Source organism: Phalacrocorax carbo, chromosome 9 (assembly GCF_963921805.1).
Source record: "Phalacrocorax carbo chromosome 9, bPhaCar2.1, whole genome shotgun sequence".
NCBI lineage: Eukaryota > Metazoa > Chordata > Aves > Suliformes > Phalacrocoracidae > Phalacrocorax > Phalacrocorax carbo.
In genome coordinates this window covers 30,543,642-30,567,745 of record NC_087521.1, presented here as the reverse complement: position 1 = coordinate 30,567,745, position 24,104 = coordinate 30,543,642, and the positions used below count along the sequence as shown (strand labels likewise).

At 41.7% G+C, this 24,104-nt stretch overlaps 1 protein-coding gene across 1 annotated transcript in view; it reads left to right on the top strand.

Moving 5' to 3' along the window:
• Window positions 1–24,104, top strand: part of SYNE2 (spectrin repeat containing nuclear envelope protein 2) — a 197,669-nt gene that overhangs the window by 131,795 nt on the left and 41,770 nt on the right. The window contains exons 82-97 of the mRNA XM_064460954.1: window positions 487–669; window positions 1,114–1,260; window positions 2,946–3,122; window positions 4,886–5,041; window positions 6,635–6,784; window positions 9,114–9,284; window positions 11,104–11,237; window positions 11,541–11,745; window positions 13,726–13,905; window positions 15,876–16,004; window positions 16,562–16,716; window positions 17,063–17,210; window positions 18,404–18,498; window positions 19,848–20,082; window positions 21,467–21,661; window positions 22,436–22,561. Coding sequence (XP_064317024.1) covers window positions 487–669; window positions 1,114–1,260; window positions 2,946–3,122; window positions 4,886–5,041; window positions 6,635–6,784; window positions 9,114–9,284; window positions 11,104–11,237; window positions 11,541–11,745; window positions 13,726–13,905; window positions 15,876–16,004; window positions 16,562–16,716; window positions 17,063–17,210; window positions 18,404–18,498; window positions 19,848–20,082; window positions 21,467–21,661; window positions 22,436–22,561 — 2,586 coding nt within the window. The remainder of the gene's footprint in view (window positions 1–486; window positions 670–1,113; window positions 1,261–2,945; window positions 3,123–4,885; window positions 5,042–6,634; window positions 6,785–9,113; window positions 9,285–11,103; window positions 11,238–11,540; window positions 11,746–13,725; window positions 13,906–15,875; window positions 16,005–16,561; window positions 16,717–17,062; window positions 17,211–18,403; window positions 18,499–19,847; window positions 20,083–21,466; window positions 21,662–22,435; window positions 22,562–24,104) is intronic.

Below are 24,104 nucleotides of genomic sequence, written 5' to 3'. Positions count from 1 at the left end.
TGAAGATGGTGAGCCAAAGTCAGGGAAGAGAAACGTGCTGAATTGCATTTCATGTCTTTGTCTGCCCCCTGGTGCTGTGCTCTCCTTGTAAGATTAGCCAGGCGGTTCAGCCCCAGCGTGAGGCCTGACAGAGGGAGTCTTGCACAGTGGGAAGGCAAAGCATTGTGAAGGTTGGACCAGTAGGTACAAGCTGGCCAGAGACTCGAGGATTGGGGTTGCTCCATGGACCTCTGTGTGAAGTGGGGATCAGGATATTCCCAGTCCCTGTGGAGCAAAAGCTGGCATTCAGCATTATATCAAGCTGTGCAGAAAAAGGCCTTACCTGCTGCCAGAACATGTTGCGTTTAGGTTTTCTAAACTTCGCAAGCTCGCTAAAATCTGTTTGTTGAGGCAGGTCACCCTGTGACTGAAAACCTGGTTTGTCGTCTTTATTTAAATGGATACATAAATATTTACCCTCTCTTAAATGTCTCCCATGCACCTCAGATATTCTCGAAGGAAGTTGATGAAAAATCTTCTCTGAAGTCATCTGTGGTGAGCACTGCCAACCAGCTCTTTCAGGTGAAGCAAGCTGACACTGCAGCACTTAGGTCATCTTTGGCAAAGTTTGAGCAAAAATGGGGAGAACTGATTATACAGCTCCCAGCTACCCAAGAAAAGCTTCACCAGGTGAGGAGAAATGCTGCTGCTATCTCTCAGTTCAAGCTAAATAATTACTTTTAAATGTTGCTGCCTGGATTCAGACAGCTGCTGCATATGGCCTGCAAAGCACCTCTTACCTAATTAGCTGTCTGTCTTGCTTTCAGAATATCCCCAATATTGTACTGCAGTTTAATTATTGCAGTGTTCTTCCTGGGCTGCTTTGCACATATCTATCAACCTTAGTTTTATATGAAAGTATATTACAATTAGAAGGAATTTCAAATTTCTGAATTCTCAGACTTTTCTTAATTTAACTCATATGCCCCTCTGAAGCACAGGGCTCACTTTCAAAGTTCATACCCCAGTAATTGCAATTATAGTGCCTGAGCATTTCTAAAAATACAGATGTCATCTTCCTTGGTATTTCCAACAAGCAGAATGTAGAGGATTCATTATATGCTATACCCCCAGCTTCAGATGGAAAAACTTTCATCGCGGGAAGCTATTGCTGAACTAATGACCTGGCTGGACCATGTGGAACAACAGCAGGGACATGAGGAGCCAATAAATCCACAATGTAGTGCTGCCCAAGTCAGAAGCCTCCTTCAGAAGACCAAGGTAAATGGGAAGCTGTAAGTCCAGGCCTTCTGCAAGGTATTTGACTGTAACAAGGATGGAAGCAGCCTACAGACACTGTCATATCCTTCCCCTTGCTCTCAGGAGGGTTCCTCAAACAGTCTCAAAGTTGCCTTAACATGTTCCTTTATAAAACCCTTTTGCTTCCATGCCACAGAAAACACGGCCTGCCCTGCAATACAGATACTGCCTGCTGTGCTGTAATCTCTTTTTCCTCATGCTGTCCCATCTGTTTCACTCGTTCTCTCTCTTACATTTACATTTACATTATAAAATGTGTTGGGCAGGAAAGCTCTGCTTCCTTAGGAAGATAGACTCTGATTGTGCTGTGTTTTAGTCTGCCTTTTCAACAGGAAATACCTTGTAATTTTGGACCTCCGTAGCCAGAATTCATTTAACTAGAGAACAGGATTTTTGAATGTTGTGTTTCATCAAAAGAGATAACACTCCAGGAAAGGGGGACAAGATGAATATCCTTGCAGAGAGAGAGGCTGCAGCAGACTCTTGGCTCTGTTCAGATGCTAAAGTGCCAATGGCAGAGGCTGATTGCCCCAGCCACAGGAAGGATTCAAGCCATACTTGTACCTCCATAGATGCCAGGGAGCCCAAACTCAGGGCACAAATCCCTACAGAGCCATGTTTTCCTCTGCCATTGTAGAGCTACCGAGCAGTGCTCTGGGCTCAGACAGGACGGACTGTTCTCAGTCTGTAGCTGCAGTTCTCAGACACTTTGGTACTGCACATAAGGCAAGTGCCAACATCAGCATTTCTTTCAAAGTGCCTTAGTATAGCAGATACATAACACTTTGGTCTATATCACTTTGATTTGGAAGTTGGAACATGTAGGTGAGGCACCATATTTAACCATTTGGATATTTAGAGACCAGTTTGTAGATGTGCCCTCTGTACTTGTCAGCAATGTAGGGATGCATGCTGAAAGGAAAGCAGGGGTGAGGGTCACAAGTTCCTACAGGGAAGCAGCTATGGCTTCAGTCCCTCTACTGTGGTATTCCCTGGTGGCTTTTTTCTGGCTACTGCTACATACAATGAGGAGCCCGTTCCTCTCCACTTCTCCTAAGACCATAAATAAAAAGGCATTCCCTTATGCTGCTCTTACTTTGCGCATAGTTTCTCACTCGTCTCTGTGGGCAATGACAGTGGTGCTGGAGGACACTTTTTCCTCCCAGATATTCTAATATTGTTCCAATATTCTATTCTGATACCAGATATTTTGATAAAGGAGCACAAGCTCTTGTCTGCACTTGTCTGTGAGTCATTTGAGTGTGGGAAGGCCTTGGTCTTAGCCTAATCTGGGCCTATGGCAGTGGGATGGTATTGTCCAATGGATAAAGTACTGGGTCTGGTACCCCTAGGTTTTATTCCCTGCTCTGTTCCTAGCATGTTCTTACCTTGAGCTACCCATGGAAAGGTAGTGATCTTCTGCAAAAGTGTTTCAGTGGATGGAAATAGCTACACAAACATAGAATGATAAAGTTAAGAATTATTCCTACAGCCAGGTCTCTTTCAGAAAATTATTTTAGGCCATGCTTCAGAATAAGCCATGAACGTCCCATAAGTATGCCTTGAAGCATCTTTGGAACTGATCAAATAAAAACTGCCAAACTAATAGTTTTACATTTTTGTTCTTTTTTTTTTTTTTCCTCCAGGAATATATGATGGAAATGAACTTTAAACAGTGGATGGTAGATTTTGTTAACCAGTCACTCTTGCAGATGAGCACTTGTGATGTGGAAAGCAAGCGGTATGAAAGGACAGAATTTGCCGAGTGTCTTGGAGAGATGAACCTGCGGTGGCACAGGCTGCAGGCATCTCTGAACAGAAAGGTTTGATTGACTTCTCATTGCTTTCTCTCACAACTCTGATCTTGCATGTGCAAGTGCTCTGTATTTTGCATGCAGCCTTTGTCCCTGAGTCTGCAACCACTGCTGAACACAGTGAGACTCCTTGTGTTCTCTGTGGTCTGTCTGCCCTGCTGTCTCATGGGCAGCCTGTGGAGTGGTCTTGTAGCACATCAGTAATCAGGTGGTGGGCAGGCATCCAAGCCTCGGCAAGGTATGGGAGGGTAAACTCTCCTGTAACTTGCAGGGAGAGAAAACAGACAAAAACTGCTCTTTGACAGCCTGGGATTTACCCTAGTTGACTGTATTAGGTGGAAAAAATGAGATTCCTCATATGAAGAAAATATAGTCAGTGACATGTCAACAAAGAAAACCTATATTGAGAAGATGGTGAAAAAGGAAGAATTCAGGTTAATGTCTGAAGGGGAGCCTCGTAGAGAAACCTGTTGAAGCTTTGGGGTGCTGTGAAAGTTGGGGCATTTAAAATTTAATGGGAGAAAACATTGGATGGTCTGTGGAAAGGAGAGGTGCTACACTGCTTGGAACAAACAGCCAGGCCCTTCTCAGCCAACACAGCACTGAAAAAGCAAACAACCCCTCCTCATGCCACATGATGAGAATGAGAAATGGGGATATATTAAGCTACCACCTGTTTTCCTGTTGTAGCCGTTGGATCTGCCAAAAAAAATAATTAAGTGTTGACAGCCATATTCAGATGGGGATATATGACCCTGCTGGAAAAAGCACAACAGTGATCTGTTCCCAGGCTTGCTCCAGCCGTCCTGGGTCACTGGAAATGGGTTACTCTGTGTCTGTGCCCTCCTTCTGTGGTAATGAAATATGTTTTCCCAATGGAGTGCTTTGAAGATCAGCAGCCGATAGGCAAATTCTACATGTAGGCTAATTATACTAGCACATCTTCTGTGTTTCTCTGTAGAAAATCTGTTTCAGGCAGTGCCTCAGAATTACTTTACTCTAGTGAGGCTAAAATAATCCATGTATCCAGAATTAGATGCTGGTGCTTGTGAGCCTCAGTGCCCAGAAAAGCTAGTGTGAATCATGCAATACAGAAAAGACATGGGGAAGGTTAGCATCCCAAAATGCAAACATGAGGCTGCTGGAACGAATGCCTCTACATTCCTCTTTCATCTCTGTTTCTCTCACGAACTTATAGGGCTTTGGGAAAAGCTGCCCTTCCTGAATACAGATACAAAGACAGCTGATCAAACAGAAAATTCCCAAATTTTTCTCACTCAAAGTCTTCCAGAAACATTTTTAAGTGGGAAATTCAGTTCCAGCGCAACTGAAAAATTCTATAATGGAATTTCAATGTTGGAGGGGAGGGGGGGGAGTTATATCCTCTAACCATTTTCAAGAAACTGCATTCTAGGATTTAATGGATCCTCAGGGCCAAAACTGAAGATAGGAGACTTGAGGTCCCTTGCTTATTAGTGGCTTTGGTGGCGGGTTTTAGGGAGAATGAGGTTTTCAGACTCCATATGAATGTGCCCATTTAGCCCAGGGTCTCCCAACTTGCCAGCTCCAGAACCCACACTGCCTTGTTTCCTTCCCAGGGAAAAGGTCAGATCCTAAAGAGCCAGTAAAACTTTTTAGCTTTTCCTTTCAAAATATTTTCTCTAAAAAGTATTTCCAATGTAAATATTGTAATCTCAGATTTTGTCATGGAGAGTGGAGCCCTGTTTCTGCCCACCTCTAGGCTTAAGTTAAAATAGTTCTGTAACTTTCAGATACAAGACCTGCAGCATATTTTGGAGGATATTACTGAAAATGAGAACAAAGCACAGACTCTACGCAACTGGCTGGAAGCTCAGAGTGATCGACTGAGATCTTTACAAACCCCAGCAAGTCTGATCTCTGCACAAAACACATTAGATGATTGCAAGGTAAAGCATTATATGTGTAGTATTATTGTAAAAAACTGATTTAGCACTTTGCTGAATCCAGGCTAAAGAACTGCACAGATTTTAACAGAAAAAATGTAGAGGAAGATGATATTTCCTAGAAGAATACTACAGTATAATTTTAATTAAAGCATGTTAGGTTTGGGTGATAAAGAGCCAGATCCACTTTTAATATGAATCGCTATTTTAAGTTTTTCTTCCTCCATTTGAAGATGCATCTGCTGCTGTTCTGTGGTATTTGGAGTGTTGTGCAGCAATATTGTAGATCTTATTCTGAGAAGCCTCCAAAAGAAGTAGTTCTCGGTTCAGCACAGCCATGGCAAAAGCTATCAGTTCCATTAATTTGAAGAGCTCTGTGGTGACAGTGTTGTGGAAACTACACAGTCCCATTTGGAAAAATAGCAGCTCTCAATACTCCTGCCCTAGAATATAGTCTCTGCACCAGCCTCAAGAACCTGGGTGTACCTTGGTTTTGTTGGGTTTTTCTAAGCATCGGCTCCTTCAAAATTAGTACAAGTGCAGCCAGCTAATAATTGGCTCCTATTACTCTGACGGTCTGCTGTTTTCATTCAGTACAGTGTTCCCTCTCTATTTTTTAACATGGAATATTTGTTCTTTCATTGCCATGGTTACATGTGTCTCTCTTGTAGTAGGCTGCTTTTATTGCGTAGAGTGCTCTGTTACACACCAAGTTACTTGTTCCTCTGAAGCGCTCTGAAATGTATTGAGGGGCCAGAATGGAAGAAAGACACAAGGTGTCTTTGACTAAAACCCTAACCTGCTCACAGCAAGGTACAGTGCCAGGATGCAGGTTGCTAAAATGTACCATTAAAATTAATTTGCTCATTAAAAATGAGGTCCAAATTTGAAAATGCCTTGGAAACAGTAAGGGGGGGGGGGGGGGAAGTGTAGTATTATAGGAAAACATTATGGCCCATTGTGCGTATGGATATTTACTCATGTTGTGAAGAACTTATTGCTGAGCTTTCCCTAGCATGTCAAGACTAGCTTATAATCCTGCTGACTGTGTTAGGGGAGAAGTTACTCTCCCAGGCATCTCCAGTGATTTCAGTGGGGTTTCTCCCATGGGAGAAAACCTCTGACTAAGAGGACAAGCTGAAAGTAACTTTCTAGAAGTTGTTACGATGTCAGGGACCCTTGTATTGCACAGTCAGTCCCTATCTTACCTTTGCTAGAGTGGAGGAGGACCCAAGTGCTGACCTGTCCAAGGAAAAGTTCAGCTGCATTAATGGAGAGGTACAAAAAGGCCTGCATATGGTGGCTGAGGAATTAGCTGATGATTTCCTTCCTAAGCACGATGCCCAGTGCTCATGCTGACACTAAATGGACTGATTCTAGCTCTACCTGCAGGAGACTGTCTAAAGCAGCCACTGTCATTCTGAATTGTTGAAATGGTGGTGCTGTTGCATGTCTGAAGAATTACACAGAATTGGTTTTAAAGAAGGAATGTTTATCTAAGCTCCTCACATAGAAGGTTTTTTTTCTATGGCCTAACTAGAAGATCCTATTTATCTTCCTTTTGTGGTCTATTTTCTTTTTTTTTTTTTCATTTAGGAGCTAGAAAATCAACTCGCAACTAAATCCAAAACTCTTGATGAGCTCAAAGAGAGTTTGGCTTTGAATGGTAGTGCAGAACAAATACCAGAAGCTCTGTCTCTCGGGATAGCTGAGCTGTGTGAAATGGTGGACAGCACTGTAAGCCAGGTAAAAGTTTTGTTTGCATTCAGATTTCCTCTAGTACATATTCTTATCACCGACGTTCTTAATCTTCATCATGGGATGGCAGGAGCTGATATTAAAAAGATGCAAATTATTCCTTACTCTTAATCTTAACCTTCCTAAGAACGTTAAGTCTTTACCTTAACATAAATTAATGTATTTCCAATGACGAGAGAGAAATAAAAAGTCTGATCTCGAAGTAGTTTGAATACAGTCTGCAGTTTAAGAAAATAAACAAATAGCACTGCTATTTTTCTGTCAAGTTGAAAATGGAAACCTTAAACTCTCTTACTCTATCTGCTTCTCTTTCATATCCTGGACTTTCTCCCCTGTAGTATACTGGTGGAAGTTATGTTCTGCCTCATTCTCACTGTAGCTTTTCCATCTCCCGACTACTTTTTCATGCACACGCCTGGATGGCTTTCGCTACCTTCAAATCTTATGTAGTTTCCAGTTGTTTCACGGAGAGTCTGGCAGATTGATTTCCCAAGCAAATTGGCTCCCCGGTGGTTTGCATTTATAATTACATTATCTTTATACTTGGAAGTGATCTTTTTATCTAGGTGTAATTGATAGGCGTGGAATATTTATGGAAGTACATTTATGGATTTAAATTTGTGATAATAAATAACCATATACTGTAGAGAATTATACGTGATGCAGTGATTGTATTTATAGTTAAGATTTCCTTAAGCTTTCTGTTATAAACGCCTTGCTTTTGTTCTTCAAAACTTTGTGAAACCTGAACCCTTTTCCATGAGCTCTTCCACATCAGGTGTTGGTCCACAATGGGTCTGCAGCTTCTTGTTTTAGATTTCAACAGAAATGATGTGGCTGTTTCATACCAAGAAAGCAAAGAAATTTGTGTGTGTGTGTACGTGATGAAAGTTTTTCCCTCTGCTGTAGAGCTGGGGATTGAAGTTGTCAGGATTGACAGCCTAGTGCTGTTTTCTTCTTACAGTCACCATGGGTCATGTTAATTTTAGTGTTTTTATGACTTAAGTATTGAACTTAAAAACTGCAGGAGGTTCTTACAGCCTAGCTGCCTGCATGTGCAATGAAACACCAAGTGCAACTTTCTTTCCACAGATGACTGCTCTCAGCAGAGCCAAGCTGCGATTTCAAATATAGGTCTAAGGAGATGTGATACCTAGATTGTATTGTCCGTAGGTTAATCTCAAAACTTTGAGTCTGTGGCCCAGAGATATTTCACCAGCACGATGTCTTTCCATCTTCCTTGTGTGGGCAGTAATTAGCTGCAGGGTACAAAAAGCAATTAGAGATTCCTCCCACCTATGCCATGATTCAAATGAGAATAGGGATGATTAATCCATCTACCTCTGCATGCCTGGAACTAGCATACAGTGATCCATACAGTCTATTTAGCATGCACTATGGTGTAGAAAAGTCTTCATCTTGTGTGGATGCATAGTCAGAAGTGAAATCTGGCATCTGGCTTTGCCAGGTCTCAAGGAGGCATGCTTGTTTGCTTGCCTGGTCTTCATGCTTTTCTCAAAGCATCTGGTACTGGCATGACTGAAAATAGGCGTTGAACTAGATGAATGTTCTGTCTAACCCAGGACATGCCTTATGCACTTACCTGATACAGAAGGATAAAAACGACAAACCACACTGAAGGAGGACTGTGGGTTTGTGTTTGCAATGTCTAGGAGTATGTGGCAAATGGAAACCATGCTTGCCCCCATGGAGATTAAATGAATGTAATAATGAAAGAGATACAGAACACAAAGAGGATATCCATAATTTAATTTTGTATGAGAATCCTGAAGTTCTCAGGCTGCAATTCAGGTGGGCCTGCATTGTTAGACCACAATGGCATAAGAGGGATGATAGCTTTCGAGAGTATTGTATTAGTGTCATCTTCCATACAAAACAATTTCTGTTCAAATTTTCATTAAAAGGAAACTTTATGTCCGGATCAAACTATCTGCTTCCTAAGGGGATTAAGGCTCTCATCTTCCTCCCACTTCAGGCTGAGTTTGGCAGGAAGGAATAAGCAGTTCATTACTTCAGTATTTTTTACTTTTTGAGTTGTTCTGGAGTTGTAGCTGACAGAATAGTGCTACATTGAACTCTGGTTGAATTTTTATTTCCAGCAAATTCTTATACTTCTCTCTAAATACTGTTTACTACTTGGTTTGAAACATCCACAATTCCTTACCAAGTAGGAAAATACTCCATATTGTGAAATTCTTGTGGACTGAGCACTGAGCTGAGATTTTAAAGTCAATTTAAAGGTGACATATATGTCAGGACTGCCCAAGGAATAGTAACAAAAGTGGTTTGTTTGCAGGTTGCAGAGTTAAAGACCTCAATGCAGTCAATACTGGAGCAGTGGAGAGTATATGACGAAGTTTACGCAGAAGTCAGCCTGATGACGACAAGATATTTGTACTGCATAAACCAGTGCAAACCTTCTGTGGTGTCATTGGAAGCTTTGAAAAACCAGGTCAAAACTCTCCAGGTAAATCTACTGAAGTTGTCTTATTTCTAAACTTCCTTCTGTGTCTTTAAACAAACTCCACTGAAAAAAAGACAGAAAAATTTATCTGAGCAACTTCCTTTTTTTTATAGTGCCATTGAAGTCAGTGGAATTTTTTTTTTACTTTTTTTTTTACCTCCAGAAGTACTGAGGACTGTTTTTAGACTTCTTCATTTAGTATGTAAGTTCAACTTCGGTGCAATTTAGGTACCAAGGCTCAAGGGACAAGTACAGGTCAGCTGCTACCATGCCTGCCTTACTTTGGGCTATCAGAGCCTCCATTTTGGTTTGCAAAGATCCCTTGATGTTTTAGTCTTCTGCACACGCTGGAAGACATTGCCATGTGAAGCACCTCGTGCTCCCTTGCACTACAGAGTCCAGATGGACATATGCACTCCACCACCATCCCTCATGCTAATGTCTACTCAGTCTATGTCTAATCCACATGGGCAGCAGGAAGTTTGGCTGAAAATACAGCTAGCAAAAGAAAGCCTAATGCCATCACCATATGTGTTTGTCTAAAGGTTACTCACCATTCAGGTGAAACGTATTGGTTCTCGCCTCGCTGGTTGAAAGGAAATTTGCCCCTTTGGTTGTGCTTCCCAGGGAAACGCTCTGCCATAAGGCTGAGCATAACCTGGAATGGGATGCGCCTGTGCATCAGTGCTGGGACTCGGTGCAGAAATGAAGGGGACCTGAGAGAAAACTGGTGAAGGGGCCATGTCTCTAGATCTGTGATTCGAATGCTCCGATGGTGTGCTGTGTCCCAGTCTCTGTGCCATTGATCACTGACACATTTTGCATTAAAGCATTATTTGCATTAAAGCATCTTTCCACATATAAGCATTACTGGAGTCAAGGTCCAGGACCCAGGATTCCCCTTTCCAAAAGCTGTGGCTTGGGTTCCGTGGGTGCAGCAGCCCTGGATCAGAGCAGGGGGATCCCCAAGCCTGGTGTTTCCGATTCCTCCAGCTCGAAGTCCACTGTTCAGTTGCCATTCAGAGAGCTGGAGTTCCCCGCACAGCCTCTGAATGAGGCTGGGCATAAGTGCCAGGTGTAAATGCTCTGGATCATCCTCCTGCTCTGCTTGGCTATTACAGAGTCTAAGTGGGGCATCTAGAAACTGAAACTGCATGTTTCAGTGTAAATAAGGCCTGTTTTGGTTTATTTTCAAGTTATATCAGAAGTGGTGCAGGACAGACTGAGGCCGTGAATCCCAGGTATGTATCTCTCAGCAGTAAAGCCTTCATAAGCACTTTCTACCCTCACCTGGGGACACGTAATAAATGGAAGGAACTGGGCACCTTCTTACCTCCTTCCTTCCATCTCCCTCTTTATTTTTAATCTGGATCGGTTCTCAGATAGGATCCATGGCAGGGTTCTGCAATTGCCTGTATCAGGCAGGGGAACACGCAGCTGGGGACAGGAGTTGTCAGCCAACTTTATGCCAGTATAAATTTCCCTGAAACAGTGGCTTAATATAAAACCATTTTTGGTTTCTAGTGAATTAATTTAATCAGTTCAGGACTGTGGGTTTGTTAAATTAGCTGTTTCTTTAAGAGCAGATAAATTACCTCAGTATAAAATAGGCCTCCTGAATGATTTTTTTTTTTTTTTTTTAACTTGGACGATTTCAGCTCTCTTTCAGCTTCCTAATTTTTAGGATCAGATGTTACATTTTTCACAAACGTTGTAATCCGTCCTGCAAATTTGTGGCATTATTGCTACCCTACCAATCTATAGGGGAAGCTATACTTAAGTTGTTCATCTCTACAACGAATTGCAATATTCCTTTTTGCAGTCTCTTCAAGATGAATCGGAGAACAGTGAAGAAAGCTGGGCCAAGCTCCAGGCTGCAGCTGGTAACCTGAAGAAGAACTGCTCCCCCTCCTTTGCAGAGATTATTGAACAGAAGTGCACGGAGGCACACACCAGGTAAGCTTGCAAAAAAGACCCCCAGTTATTAGTATTTAAAAAGTTGCTGAGGCAGGACTTGAATGTCTGTCAGATTTTTACATCTGTATTAATACGACTCATCTGTCTAAGAGCACCTGTGTGAGGAGTAGCTGATACTACCTTTTTTGTGGTGGATCACAGAGCAAAAAATGGTGCTGTGTCTGTGGGCTTTCAGTAACGTGGGTATGAATGCAAAGAAACTGCCACAGGAATTCTACACTAAATCATATTCTGGAGGAGAATCTACTAGGAAAACACTCCTATCTTTTGATATATTGGCAGGTGGAACTCAGTGAATGAAGATATCGCAGATCAACTACGGGCAGCGCAAGCGACCCTGCAGCTTTGGGAGCCCTTCAATACTTCATGCACTGAGGCACTAGCCAAGTTACAACAGCTCAAAGAGCAGTGCACTCAGCTCTTGGATGCTCACATGCCTGACGATAACATGATAGAAACCCTGAAGCAAAGGATACAGAACATAAAGGTATATGAATATGTTTCTACTGCCTAGTACAGACCACGATTTATTGTTGAGAAACAGATCAAAAGAACATCTTCCTCCCTGCTCTTCCCCCAAATCTAGTCAGTGGAAAATGTGAACTCTGTGGGTTTTTTCCATTAACAGGCACCATTGCATTTCCTTTAAATACTTTTACCAGATCCTGAGACCAAATCAAACTAGAGTTAGCATAGCATGAGAAGAGAGTAGAAGGGAACAATCATATTGCATCTCTGCCCTGTTCTGCTCTATACAAAGGATCAGGGATGTGCTGGAAGGAATCATTAAACCAAAAATTATTTACTTTATGGGGCACTGCTTGGGAGGAGAGCTAATACCTGCTGGAATAATAACTGGGGAAAAAAGACCAGTTTTCCAGAACACAGGACCGTCTTGAGGTCTTCTGCAGTCTTCAAATTGGTTTTATTTGGGCTTGGGTTTTTTTTTTTGGCCTGGTCTGATAAGTTCACAGATTTCTGAGCTCATTAGATTATTCTAAACGCTTCAGACTTTAAGCAAATGAGATCTCATGCTGAGACCACAGGGTACATTTGACACTCTCAGGCAGCAAAGCTGTCATTAGGTTCTGACATTTTGGTTTCTTCAGACTGCAATAAAGAAATATAATAATCCTTTTTTCAGGACAGAGCAATGGTTCATCATGCTTTATGAACCTCTAGCCACATATTGCAAGAAGTCCGAAGTACTCCATTTTGTATGTGGCCAATTAAGAAACTTTACATTATGGGAAAGAGAACTCAATATATTTCTTCCTGTGTCAGAAACAACTGACAGCAGCAAAGCTTAGACCCAAACATTTTCACTTTCTTCTGATTTATTAACAGCTGTGACATAAATTCATCAATATGTCAGCAAAAACGCATCACATTTTCTGGAAATATTTTGGGAGGAGTTTTGCACCTACTAAGCAGGGCGTGACCACTAGAGTGCCACTAGCACCATAGATCCTGTCCTGGTATGTGTGGGTAGGACACACAGAATTTATTGTGGTTTTTTGAAAGTGGCAAGTTAAAGAATGGAGATTAGTGATATGGCATGAGTTATCTGTATTTGAAAATACATGTGCATTACAAAACTGTGATTTGATCTCTGATCTTTTCCTCTAGTATATATTAGGAAAGATTATGATTTTATGGAACTCTGTTGCCACAGTAAATAAAAATAAAGTCCTATACAGAGAGTAAGATATCAAAATAGGTTATTTACTAAATGGCTGAAGTGACAGTTTACAATATGATCCATTCCAAAGACAGGGGTAAGGAACTAAGAGCCATTTTGCATTTAGGCAAACATGTCTGCTCTTTGCTATCAGTCAGAAGTCTTTGTTCATTATACACAGAAAAGAAAATATATGGTGGTAAACTCCAGGGGCTTTCATGGCTAAACGTGAATGACAGCTGTTCAGGTCAAAAAAACCCCAACAATCAAGTACATTGAATGAGTATAAAATTACTCCCTTTGTTCTTGTACTGCCTTTAGAATTTAATTTTATATCATCATTTCTGTAGCAAAGGGGAAAAAATAAAATCAAAACCACAGTCCTCAGTCACTAAGGGATCCAAAGTACTGGCATGTTTGTAACATAATAGCATTTCTGCAGCATGGGCCGGTTTCTCCATCTGCTAGTGTAAATCGATTCTGTAGAGAGGGATATTCTGATTTCTCCCCATATCTTCTCTGTAGCAGTAGTATCCCACTGCCTGAAGTCACTGGTGTTCCACTGAACTTTGAACTGTGCCTTTCCCGGTACTGAAATCAATGGATGCAATTTTTGTTATCCTCTAAGTAAAAGACTGAAGCTTTCACCATAGCTGGATTTGTCTCCCAGAGATCAACAAAAAGAGCTTAGTTACAGCAGCAAAAGATACTAAATGAAAGTGGCACGTGAATGACAATCGGATTCATTTGGTGACTTTTTTTTTTCCTTTCCCCTTCTCTCATCAGAATGTACAGCATGGCCTTCAAAACATAACAGGATGCCGTATCCAGATTTCTTTGCTGGCTGATAGGATAAAACAGCAGACTGGGACAACTGCACAAGCCATTCTGTTGGAGAAGCTGCAGCCGCTCCAGAGAGCTGCTTATTTGGAAAAGATGTTGCAGAGGAAGTTAGAAGAATTGGAGGTATGTTTTTGAATATTAAATTAGCTGTCAGTATGAGGTGACTTCTTCACTAGAGCCCTGTAGTTCTTGAATTGAAATGAAATTAAAATAAAACTTGACAGTATGATCAACTATGTGAAGTAATAATACATGAAGCCAGAGGGACAGATGAAGGGAGGGTTCCACCTTTCCTACCTCTTTGTGTTGCTCTAGCAAGCCTTTGTAAGTGAACCTGTTACAGCCAAGCAGTATGGGGGACCCTCGGATGATTAAAGGTTAGGAAATGTATTTTTATTCTATGAACTTTGAAGTAAGTTGTAAACTTTCTCAGCTCTGCCTTAGAAAAAACCTAAGGGCTTCAGTTTGCTTTGATAAAAGTGCACACAATGTACCTAAAACCAAACAGAAAACTGGTCATTTGATGTAATTTTGAAGATCAGATTCACATCCCTGTTCAGGCAGAGTAGCGAGGGATCCAGGTTTCCCCATATGATGCTCTGCCCACTGGAGTGCTGTGAGATTGACTTCCCCTCTGCACAGGAATTCCTGAGAAAACTTCCAAGCAAATAGTAGAATCATTAAGGTTGGAAAAAACCTCTAAGATCGTCAAGTCTAACCATCAGCCCAACATCACCATGCCTCCTAAACCATGTTCCAAAGTGCCACATCCACACATTTTTTTAACACCTCCAGGGGTGGTGACTCCACCACCTCTCTGAGCAGCCTGTTCCAATACCTGACCACTCTTTCAGTAAAGAAATTTTTCCTAATATCCAATCTAAACCTTGCCTGATGCAACTTGAGGCCGTTTCCTCTCGCCCTATTGCTTGTTAGTTGGGAGAAGAGACCAACACCCACCTCACTGCAACCTCCTTTCAGGTAGTTGCAGAGAGCGATAAGGTCTCCCCTCAGCCTCCTCTTCTCCAGGCTAAACAACCTCAGCTCCCTCAGCCGCTCCTCATAAGACTTGTTCTCCAGACCCTTCACCAGCTTTGTTGCCCTTCTCTGGACACGCTTCAGCAGCTCAATGTCTGTCTTGTCCTGAGGGGCCCAAAACTGAACACAGCATTCAAGGTGTGGCCTCAGCAGTGCCAAGTACAGAATGTACTGCTGTACATTTACTGATGTAAAATTAGTCTGTTTCTGTGAAAAAGTCTGGTTTTAGTGAATTATTCTGTTCTAAAATAAAACCAAATTCATCAAAAAATTTTCAGCCAGCTCTATGACTCCATCTACCAGCATAGTTCAAAGGCTGGAAGCCAGATCTCTTTGTGATGATAACAGATGTCTTTTATTCCCTGTGAACTTCTTGCTCCATGAAAAATTTAATTTCTGGGTAGTTATTTTCTCTGGTGTGACCCTATAGTATTACCACAGAACCTCTCTCCCCACACCAATTTTTGCCATTCATTCCTTATAAAAATGTTGATGTTTCAGTGTTCTTGGCGATGTGGAGCATAATTCCTCCAAGAAAGAAAAAAGTTCCCCAGCATTTTTTTCCCTGACCCAAAGAAACCCACCTAGTGAATAAAAATTTTGAATTCCAGCCTTAGTTATTTCTCTCCACAGAGTTCATGTAATCTGCACAGCCTTGGCTGTAGGCACATGGGAGCGGGCCCTGTGTGTAGCTCAAAGTAATATTATTTTCACAAGCTTCTTCCCTCTGATAAACTAAGTTTTGGCTTTCCAATTTCCCAATAAAACAAACCTCCCAAAGCTACTAAAAGGTATTGCAGATGCCCCTATTCTTTCCATCCATATATAAAATCTCTCAGGATTTAGAGATTCGGTTTCTGGCGCTCTGCTTTGGCTGGAATTTTCCCCTTATCCAATGCAAAACCTGAAAAAGTTCAGTTAATGAGTTATAAATACACTGGAATTTGGATTTAACATCTGTTTGTTTTCCTGACTATACTGGTTATTGCTCCTTTTTGTTTATTGAATATGAATATTAAATCATAATTAACATAAATATGCAATATTTGCCCTAGTTCAATCTTTTACAACTGGAGGATTTCAATAACTGTCTTGAAACGCTGGAGGGTCATGTCAAGAACTGCACAGATGCCTTCGACAGCCTCTGTCTAGAGGGAGAAACAGACAACTCAGAATTGCTCATGGTATGTTTGGTTTCCCAAGTACAAAAACATACATGCTTGGGAGTGCAGTGTCCGTAGGATACCAGCTCTTGCCTGCTTCAAGAAACTCTCTGTCTGAAGTATCCTAGTTATAGTACTTCCATCAGAGTAACTAAAATCTCATCCAGAACACAAGAAACAATGATTTAAGTTAATAAAAACTCCAGACGTGCATTGCAGGCCAGATGCGTGCATGGAGGGGAGGAAAATCACATAGATTTTGAGGTTGATGTGAGATCTTTTTCCCTAGCTTTGCTCTGGAGCTACCCTCTTGCCCTCAATGTAGGGTACAAAATAAATCTGCAAGTACCAGCTCTTGAGTATCTGTTCAGTACTGTTGGAAAAGTAGGCTCTGTGCAAGGGGATTGTGACTCTCTTGTTCCCTATATTCTTTGAATTAACACAAAAATGTTGGGTGTTTTGAGTTAGCATTTTGGATGCATAACATTCAGATGCTTCCTACTGAAGAGGCTTCTGTATTTCTTTGAAATGAAAGAAAGGCAGTATTTCTTGCATTTACTTTCTTTTATTACTTCCAGAATCACACACTGGAGCTTGCTGCACTTTCTCCAAGCATAGAGAGTTTGAATGAAGCAAGCATTAAGGTGCCACTCAGTGACTTCACCCTGAAGAAAATGCAGAGCCTGACTCGGCAGTGGAGCCAGAAAACAGCAGCTGCTCTGGAACGCTGCAGGTCCGAAACACAAACAAAAAATCACTACTAACCATTTCCTTTTCTGTGAGGGAAATCAAAACCAAATTAAAGCATGGGAAGTCTTGCAATCTGTTCTCAGCTTTCTCAGGGGCTTTCCAAGTTGAATGCCTGCCCTTTCAACTTACTCCAGGTTGCTCAGTGGCTATTTGTCTTACAACTCACTTGAAGCAAAAATCTGGATGTTCATATGTGAAGACTGTAGCAAAGTGCCAAGCAAAACCCTGCTATGGTAGTATTACTAACCACCATGTTAGACCGTATGCAAACATATCCAGAAAAGCAACAACCAACACAACAGTTTCTGATGATTTCTTTTGTTTTACAGTGTGCTTGAGGGAACTCAAAATGATGAAAATAAATTCTTCCAAAAATGTGAAAACTGGATTAAATTCTTAGAAAAAATGAAAGAGGCCTTAAAAACAAATATTCCAGGACAGTTTGAAGAACTGCAGGAGCAACAGAGAGTATATGAGGTAAAGCTAACTCTAAAAATGGAAGCATCTTCTTGAATGGTGAAGGCGGGGGGAAACCAAAAGAAAATACTGTGCCTTTTGAAATTGGATCTGGGCAGAGTTTTACAGAACATTTCACTCTTGATGTGGCCTTGTACTTATTCAGAGGAAAACTTTGAAATGTGAAAATCCTTTTCCAAAATGGATGGATCCCTTTTTGTAGGGATCAGATCTTTAGGAGTGCATCTTAAGTGTTGCATCATGGAAGTCCTAGATTTCTCCATCCCTGAGGTTACTCACCTGTCTGCCTGTCCTAGAGCACTGAAGCCTGTGGCAATTGTCTAGGCAGTTTGCCGGTGATCTGGCATGAACCGTACCAGTTTCTGGAAGAACTGCATTTAAAACTAAATGTTTTCACAGCATATTTCCATTTTGAGCAGTTGTTAGATTTTGGAGGACATACGTTGCACTGGCATTTTTCCAAACACTTTCTACTTGTTATAGAGAGATAGTGCTTCACACATGTATGACAGTATCCATTCAGAGAAGGCACATTGCGTGTTACCAGTAGCATGTGGATGCAATTCTAAGCAAAGTATCTATCTATAGACTTTGTTGTAGTAGTGGGAGGATGGAAAAACCACCAAAATACAGAAAAAGAAATATGGTAAATGCTAACTACCATGAACTGTTAGGGTGAGCTTTCTCTGCCGCAGTGGACCACAGCTTCACACTACCCAAAGTACTACTGCTAATTCCACTGAGTGTTAAGTCTCTGCATGTAAGAGATAGTCATTAGGGTCCACAGAAAGTTATTTTCTCTCTTTCACCTAGTTCCCTCCAATTCATTCATTGAAATGAAATTATTTATAGAATAAACTGTGGCTCGTTGTGATAAAGAGTAAATTCACCCTTATATGTAGCTTTTTTAAACCTTTTCTATGAGTTTCTGTCTAGACTGCATTTCTCATTCAGGAGTCCAGCAAGCTTTAGGCTTGCTCCTGGTGGGTTCTGCTACCACATACGTGCAAATTCCCCCTGGTAACCAAAAAATGTGGAATCTTTTAGGATGCATTTGATACTAGCACTTGAAAATAGTAGAGCTTTCAGCATTTAAAGCTAAATAAATGCTGTCACTCCAGAAGAGCAGAGCCAGCTTTCATAGCAAAAGTTGGTCAATGAATAGTAAAACTGTTATTCTCATGGTATTTCAGATGCTGCAAACTGAGATTTCCATAAATCAGCAGACATTTAATTCTATCATAGCAAAAGTTCTACTCTTCTTGGAATCCGGAGAAGCAGAGAAAAGGTAATATATTTATTTTTCTTCCTAAGATCTTGGTAATTCAGTGAATATGCTCTCTTCCTTGGAATTGGTATTGAGCCTTTGCTCTCATGAGGATGTAAACCTGAATTCTTGACTAGGTTCACTCTTTAAATAACCCCCAGCACATTTTGAAAAAGCGTGAGGAGGTGCAATGAGAAAGAAACACAGGTGCCCTCACCAGACTGCATTTTGGGTAGTAATAGGATGGTCTGCCTTACAAAAATAAGTGCTCCTGGGCAGGAGGCTTCCTTGTCTACTGCTACTGCAGTTGTTGAAACCGTGGTTAAGCAGCTACCTTCCTGCAGAAAGTAATGAAGACACTGCATATGAAGAACCTCTCTGCTTTTTAAAGTGCAGAGGTGTGAGACTATTCACATTGCCCCTGGCATGCACGACAGTGCATTGAGTCATTGACCACACAATCCAAACATAAGCTAAACCTGTTTTTAATCAGAATAATCTTATACTTTTCTCTTAATCAACGTAGAATGAGAAGCAGCAAGTAATATCTGTGAGCAGAGGTTCAACTGCCTCAGGCATTTCTGCTGTGAAGACATTACCCCCTCTCTGCCAAAGCTGGCTGTTCCCAGAGAGTTGGCAGGACGGTGTGCGGGCTCCCCTCAGCCACTTCAGTATGAAGTCCCGTAGCTTGGCTTAAAAATGCCAGGGAAGGTAGAGCTAAACTAAGCAAAGCTGCTGGATTTTTGTGTTGAAACTAGCCTCACAACCACAGCTGTTTGTGTAAGAACTAATCTGGGGGCTGTGACCTCCTACAGAGGAGCAGAATTGATAGATAGGGGTTGTCTTAACTACTCCAGCTCGGTCTGCTGAGTCATCTAACCATGTTGTAGGAGAGGCCAAAAATCTGCTTGAATGGTTTCAGTAACAACACCGAGCCTTTTCACTTTGCTGTTAGGTCCCACTGCTGTAGGATAGAATGATGATTGAACTCCTGCTTACAGCCTGGTAAAAGCACAGATCAATTTTTGCAGCATAATCAGAGATCTCATCTCACTTGCATTCACCACCTTCTTCTTCAGAGAAGTGTTTAGTGCATATTGTTTCTGTGATTGCTGTACTATACATGTGGCTATACCACAATAGCAGGAATGGCTTGCATTATCCATTCTTGTATCATGTAAAAGGGTTTTTTTGATTGCTTAAAATATAGAATACAGAGAGCAGGGCTGAGCTTAGGGCTGCATAGAGCTTTTTGCGTAGTTGGCTACTGTAATTAGAATACAGTAATGCAAATGGAAATCCATCACAATTATTGTAAAACGCAGCCTTGAGGTCAAAATATATTAACGCTCAACACTTGTCATCTTCAGAACAGCGTTTATTTCCAAGCTCACGATGCTGAAAGAGCAGTGGCAGAATGTTATTCGTATGGTTCAGCAGAGGAAGAAAGATATCGATGGACTTGTGAGCCAGTGGCAGCTCTTCAGGAGTTCCCTCCGGAGTCTCAGCAGATTTCTTGCTGATACAAACGGCTTCCTCGTAGCTGTGAAGAGCCAGGACTGCTACAGCCTTCACCAGCTTAGAAATCTAATTCATGATTTCAAGGTACTGTATTTATTTCTCATAAATCTAAAATCTGTGGGTTTTCTCAGACTGAAACAACTTCTGTCCAGTAAGGTAAAAAGCTTTAAAATCACATGCTTTTTGGGGAAAAAAAATTGCTGACACTTTTTCTTAAAGCTGAGCACAGATGAGAAAACAGTGACATTGTGAAAGGCTCATTATACTACGAAATGTCCTGGTCAGCATTGTCAGTAGCCTTGTATGCTTTAAAAATATTACTGATATGAACATGGAAATGCAGAGTGCCAGGGAGATTAGGCAGGAACCCTGCTCAGCAGGTACCCTCTAGGTCTATATGCACCTTATTGACACGGCTGCTGAATGCAGGCCTTGCAGTTTGCCTGAAGGAAGCAGGCACAAATGGGGCGAGAGGGACCAAGTGAGTCCTGTGTGTGCAGGGATGGGCAGGAGCTGCCCAGAGCAGGGGATAAAGCACGTGCAAGGGGTCTGTCCTTGGAGCCGCCACTCCAGGATGCACAGACCTGGGCAGCAGTTCTTCAGGGCAGTAAGTTCTGCATTTTATGTGCAGTGGAAAAAATATTTTCCTTTGTTAATTTTGGGCACCTTGGTTTTCCATTTAATTATGCACCTCTATTTTATAAGAAAGTACAACCAAGTAGTGAACCTGATTGCTGCTTGAGGCAAAATAAAACCTTTCAAAAACACACTATTGAATGCTATTTGCATGGTCCAAGATTTATTCTGTTCCCACACAACTAATGTTGATGGTTTAACACATTACCAGTATTCCATTTGGCGCTTGCCCTATTTATTTAATCTTTATTTTTACCTGCTGTTTAAGGATGATTTTCAGTGGATTTTACAAGTCGGTGCTCATGCTTTTCCTTAGTGAGAAAAGCCAGAAAGTCTTCTCCCTCCTATTCCAAATTGCCCTTCCCTTCTGCTGTTCTTACAGAAAGAAACAATTAGACCAATTTGTGTTGTAGGCAAATTTTTATTGATGGCTTACTTCACTTGGAGTATGTCATGATTAACAGAGCTGTTATGTCGGGAAAAAAAATTGTCTTAGTTGTTGATGCTAGAGGTGCTAACGGAACTTAAACTGTTTTTTTTATTCTGAATAACTCATACAACTGAATTTCCATCTTTTTGTAACTGTTCCACTTTTACTCTATAGATTCAGTCTGTGAAAGCTATTGTAGAGTTTTATAGATCAGAAAGTATCTGATTTTTCTGAAATTAAAAAAGCAGATCTCTTCATTAGCCTTTCATGAATGTGGACAAACTAGTGCCTCATAACTCCCTTTGTGAGTCTTCGCTTCTTCCCAAACGAAATGCCAGGAGTGCGCTTCTAAAGCTTGCTAAGAACAGCTTAGAAATTTAAAATTTTTTTTTTCTTTTGAAGAGTAAGGCAGTGATTCTTCAGAGGTGGCAAGCCATGTACTCCTTAATCATCGATGTCGGGGAGAAGTTGCGCACTGTCTCTGATCCCGAGACCAACGCTGTTCTCCAGGAGGAGCTCAGCCAGTTACAGCAGAGTTGGGGGTACACCCAGGCCCAGCTGGAGAAGAAGACGATGCAGCTCAGCAGCACCCTACAGGTAGATGATTCCTTCCCCAGGGAGGAGCAGCACCTGCTTCTCTGGCATCGGGTCTCGAGAGCTGCCCTGCCCCACAGTCCCCAGGGCTGAGCTCTGTAGCAACAAGGCAAATGCTGAGCTGCTGCTCGCTGCCAAGGGCCTCCAAGGGAAGTACCTGTCATGTGCAATCAGGGCATGTGGGAAGGTAAAACTGTGGTCCCCTGATTCTCCAAAGGAAAATGGAGTTGGCATCCATTTGTTGCTACAATGGATGTTCCCACTCTGATTATTGTTATGCTCCCTGTGGCCTGGAGCTCTCTCCTCTTTCAGGCTGCGAATCCTGAGCTTAAAATTTAGCTTAGAGGGCGTTAGCATGAATTCCTGCTCCTCCTGTTGCACCTCTAAACAGAAAGGGTAGGTCATATTTATTTCCTTAGAGCAATGAATTTGCTTTCATGGCTAGTCAGCACATCGATATGTCTTTGAATACTGTCATCGATATGATCCCCAGCCCACAAACTATGCTTACAGCTTCTTGGGTTGGACAAAACAAAACGAGCAGAAATGCTCCGTGAGGCGAACCTTAAATAGAAGAGAGGGTTCAAGTTCTGTAAATCCATGAACCAAATTCTTGTGGGTGGTACTATGTATCAAAAAGAAAATTCAATTGACCAGAGCACATGTTTTTTTTACTTCAGTGGTTCAAGAGGCTATTTTGTAACATATCCATATGGTTCAACATGTTAGCATACAGTATCTTCACCTTTTATAACTTCCTTGGGTCTCCTTGAGCAGAGTTGGGACTGCTGTGAAAAGCAAGCCAAGGAATTAGGAAGCAGGCTGCAAGAGCTAAAGGAGAAAGTGAAAGATTCACTTCCAGTTGAACATGAAGAGCTCTACAAAGCAAAGGAACACATTAAGGTATTGAACAGCCATATTGTATTTAAATAGCTGTAGTCTTTGCACAACACCTGATCCCTGTAAAATAAATTTTCCCTCTTACCTGCTCTTCTGTGACACTGAATTTCTCTCCTTTATACCATCCTGATTGGTGCCAATCTGCAAAGTCCAGCTGACCATGAAAATTACAAGAGTAATAGTAGTGTTTGGATTTTTTTTCTCCTGCATCCCCTTTTCCACAGTCTGAATATACCGAATAAGTAGTTCCCAAACAAAAGGGAAAAAACCTCCCTGGTCCTAGCTCAAATGGCTGCTATGCTAATGGCTGAATCTCCCTTTTTGTTTTCCAATCCATTCTGGACAGGGAGCTCCTCAGGCGAGAGACCTTGTAAGTCTGCAAAGCACCATGCATACCTGAGGGATCTGAGAATAATTAAAGAGAAGGAAAATTAAGAGTAAGGGAGTGGCAAAAGCCCTTGCAGCCCATAGTGCACGGTGAAAATTAAATGGCAAAGAAAGCATTTCCAAGGGGTAGGAGACATTTCGTCTGGACTGGTCAGTCTTTCATCATCCTTTTATGAAGTGAATTGTTGACCTATGTAGTGGGAACAAATAAGCTTATTAACGAGCCAAGGCTTTGAACTCATTATCAGCTGTGTAAAATCTTCTTTGTGAGTGCTGGCTGCCTTTCCCATGGCAGCAGTCTTGCTGTAGCCCTGAATTATTTGTGAGATGGCAGCACGCAGCTCCTGTCTCTTATTCCAGTAAGAGAAATTCAGCCACTGAGGCGTCAGGGTCAGACAGTGTCAGTGCAGTTGCTGCTCTTGGCTGTCACAGTGTAATAAAGGACCAAAATGGCATGGGGGAGACGGGACCTCCTTTCCTTTCCCTGCATTTCACTCTTCTGTGGAATAAAGCTGTTTTTCTCTCAGGCCTGGACCTTATACAAGGCTAGCAAAGTCCCATGAAATTCCATCGTTAGCTCTGTTAACGCAGGGATTCAACCCTTGTTAAGATTTATAAATGCATGTGTGTGCATCTGTAGGGAGTAATTTGTGAGCTCTGGTAAATTTTAGTCTCAGGTTTGTTTGGTTTTTGTCCTCCAGTGTTGAAGCAGATCAGATTTTTTTATTATTATTATTTAGATAAGTGACTGCATCAAAAGACCTATAAAAATGCTTGCAGGGCTTGGAACCAGCATGCTTTTTCTGAAGCAAACACTGACAATCTTTTTCCCTTTAAAAAGACAAATTGGATCCTGTGTAAGAGCTTTTTTTGTTAGAGGAGCCAGTGCCACTTCCCAGCAACCGCCTCGCAGAGTGGGACCTAGTGCCTCGTGTGTGGAGTATCGTGTTTCCCAGCTGCATGCAGTGGTGTCTCTGGTTTTTTGGTGACAATTTTAACACTGATAAGGAAAATGCATAACCTTGTTATAAAGGGAAAGGAGAGTCGGGGGAACAAAGCAGAAGAGAAGAGTGTATTTCTGTGAATGAGCAGTTTAAAAGCACCATATTTATGACAAATCTGATGAAGGGCCTGTGAAGCCATGCATTAGAGAAGGGAA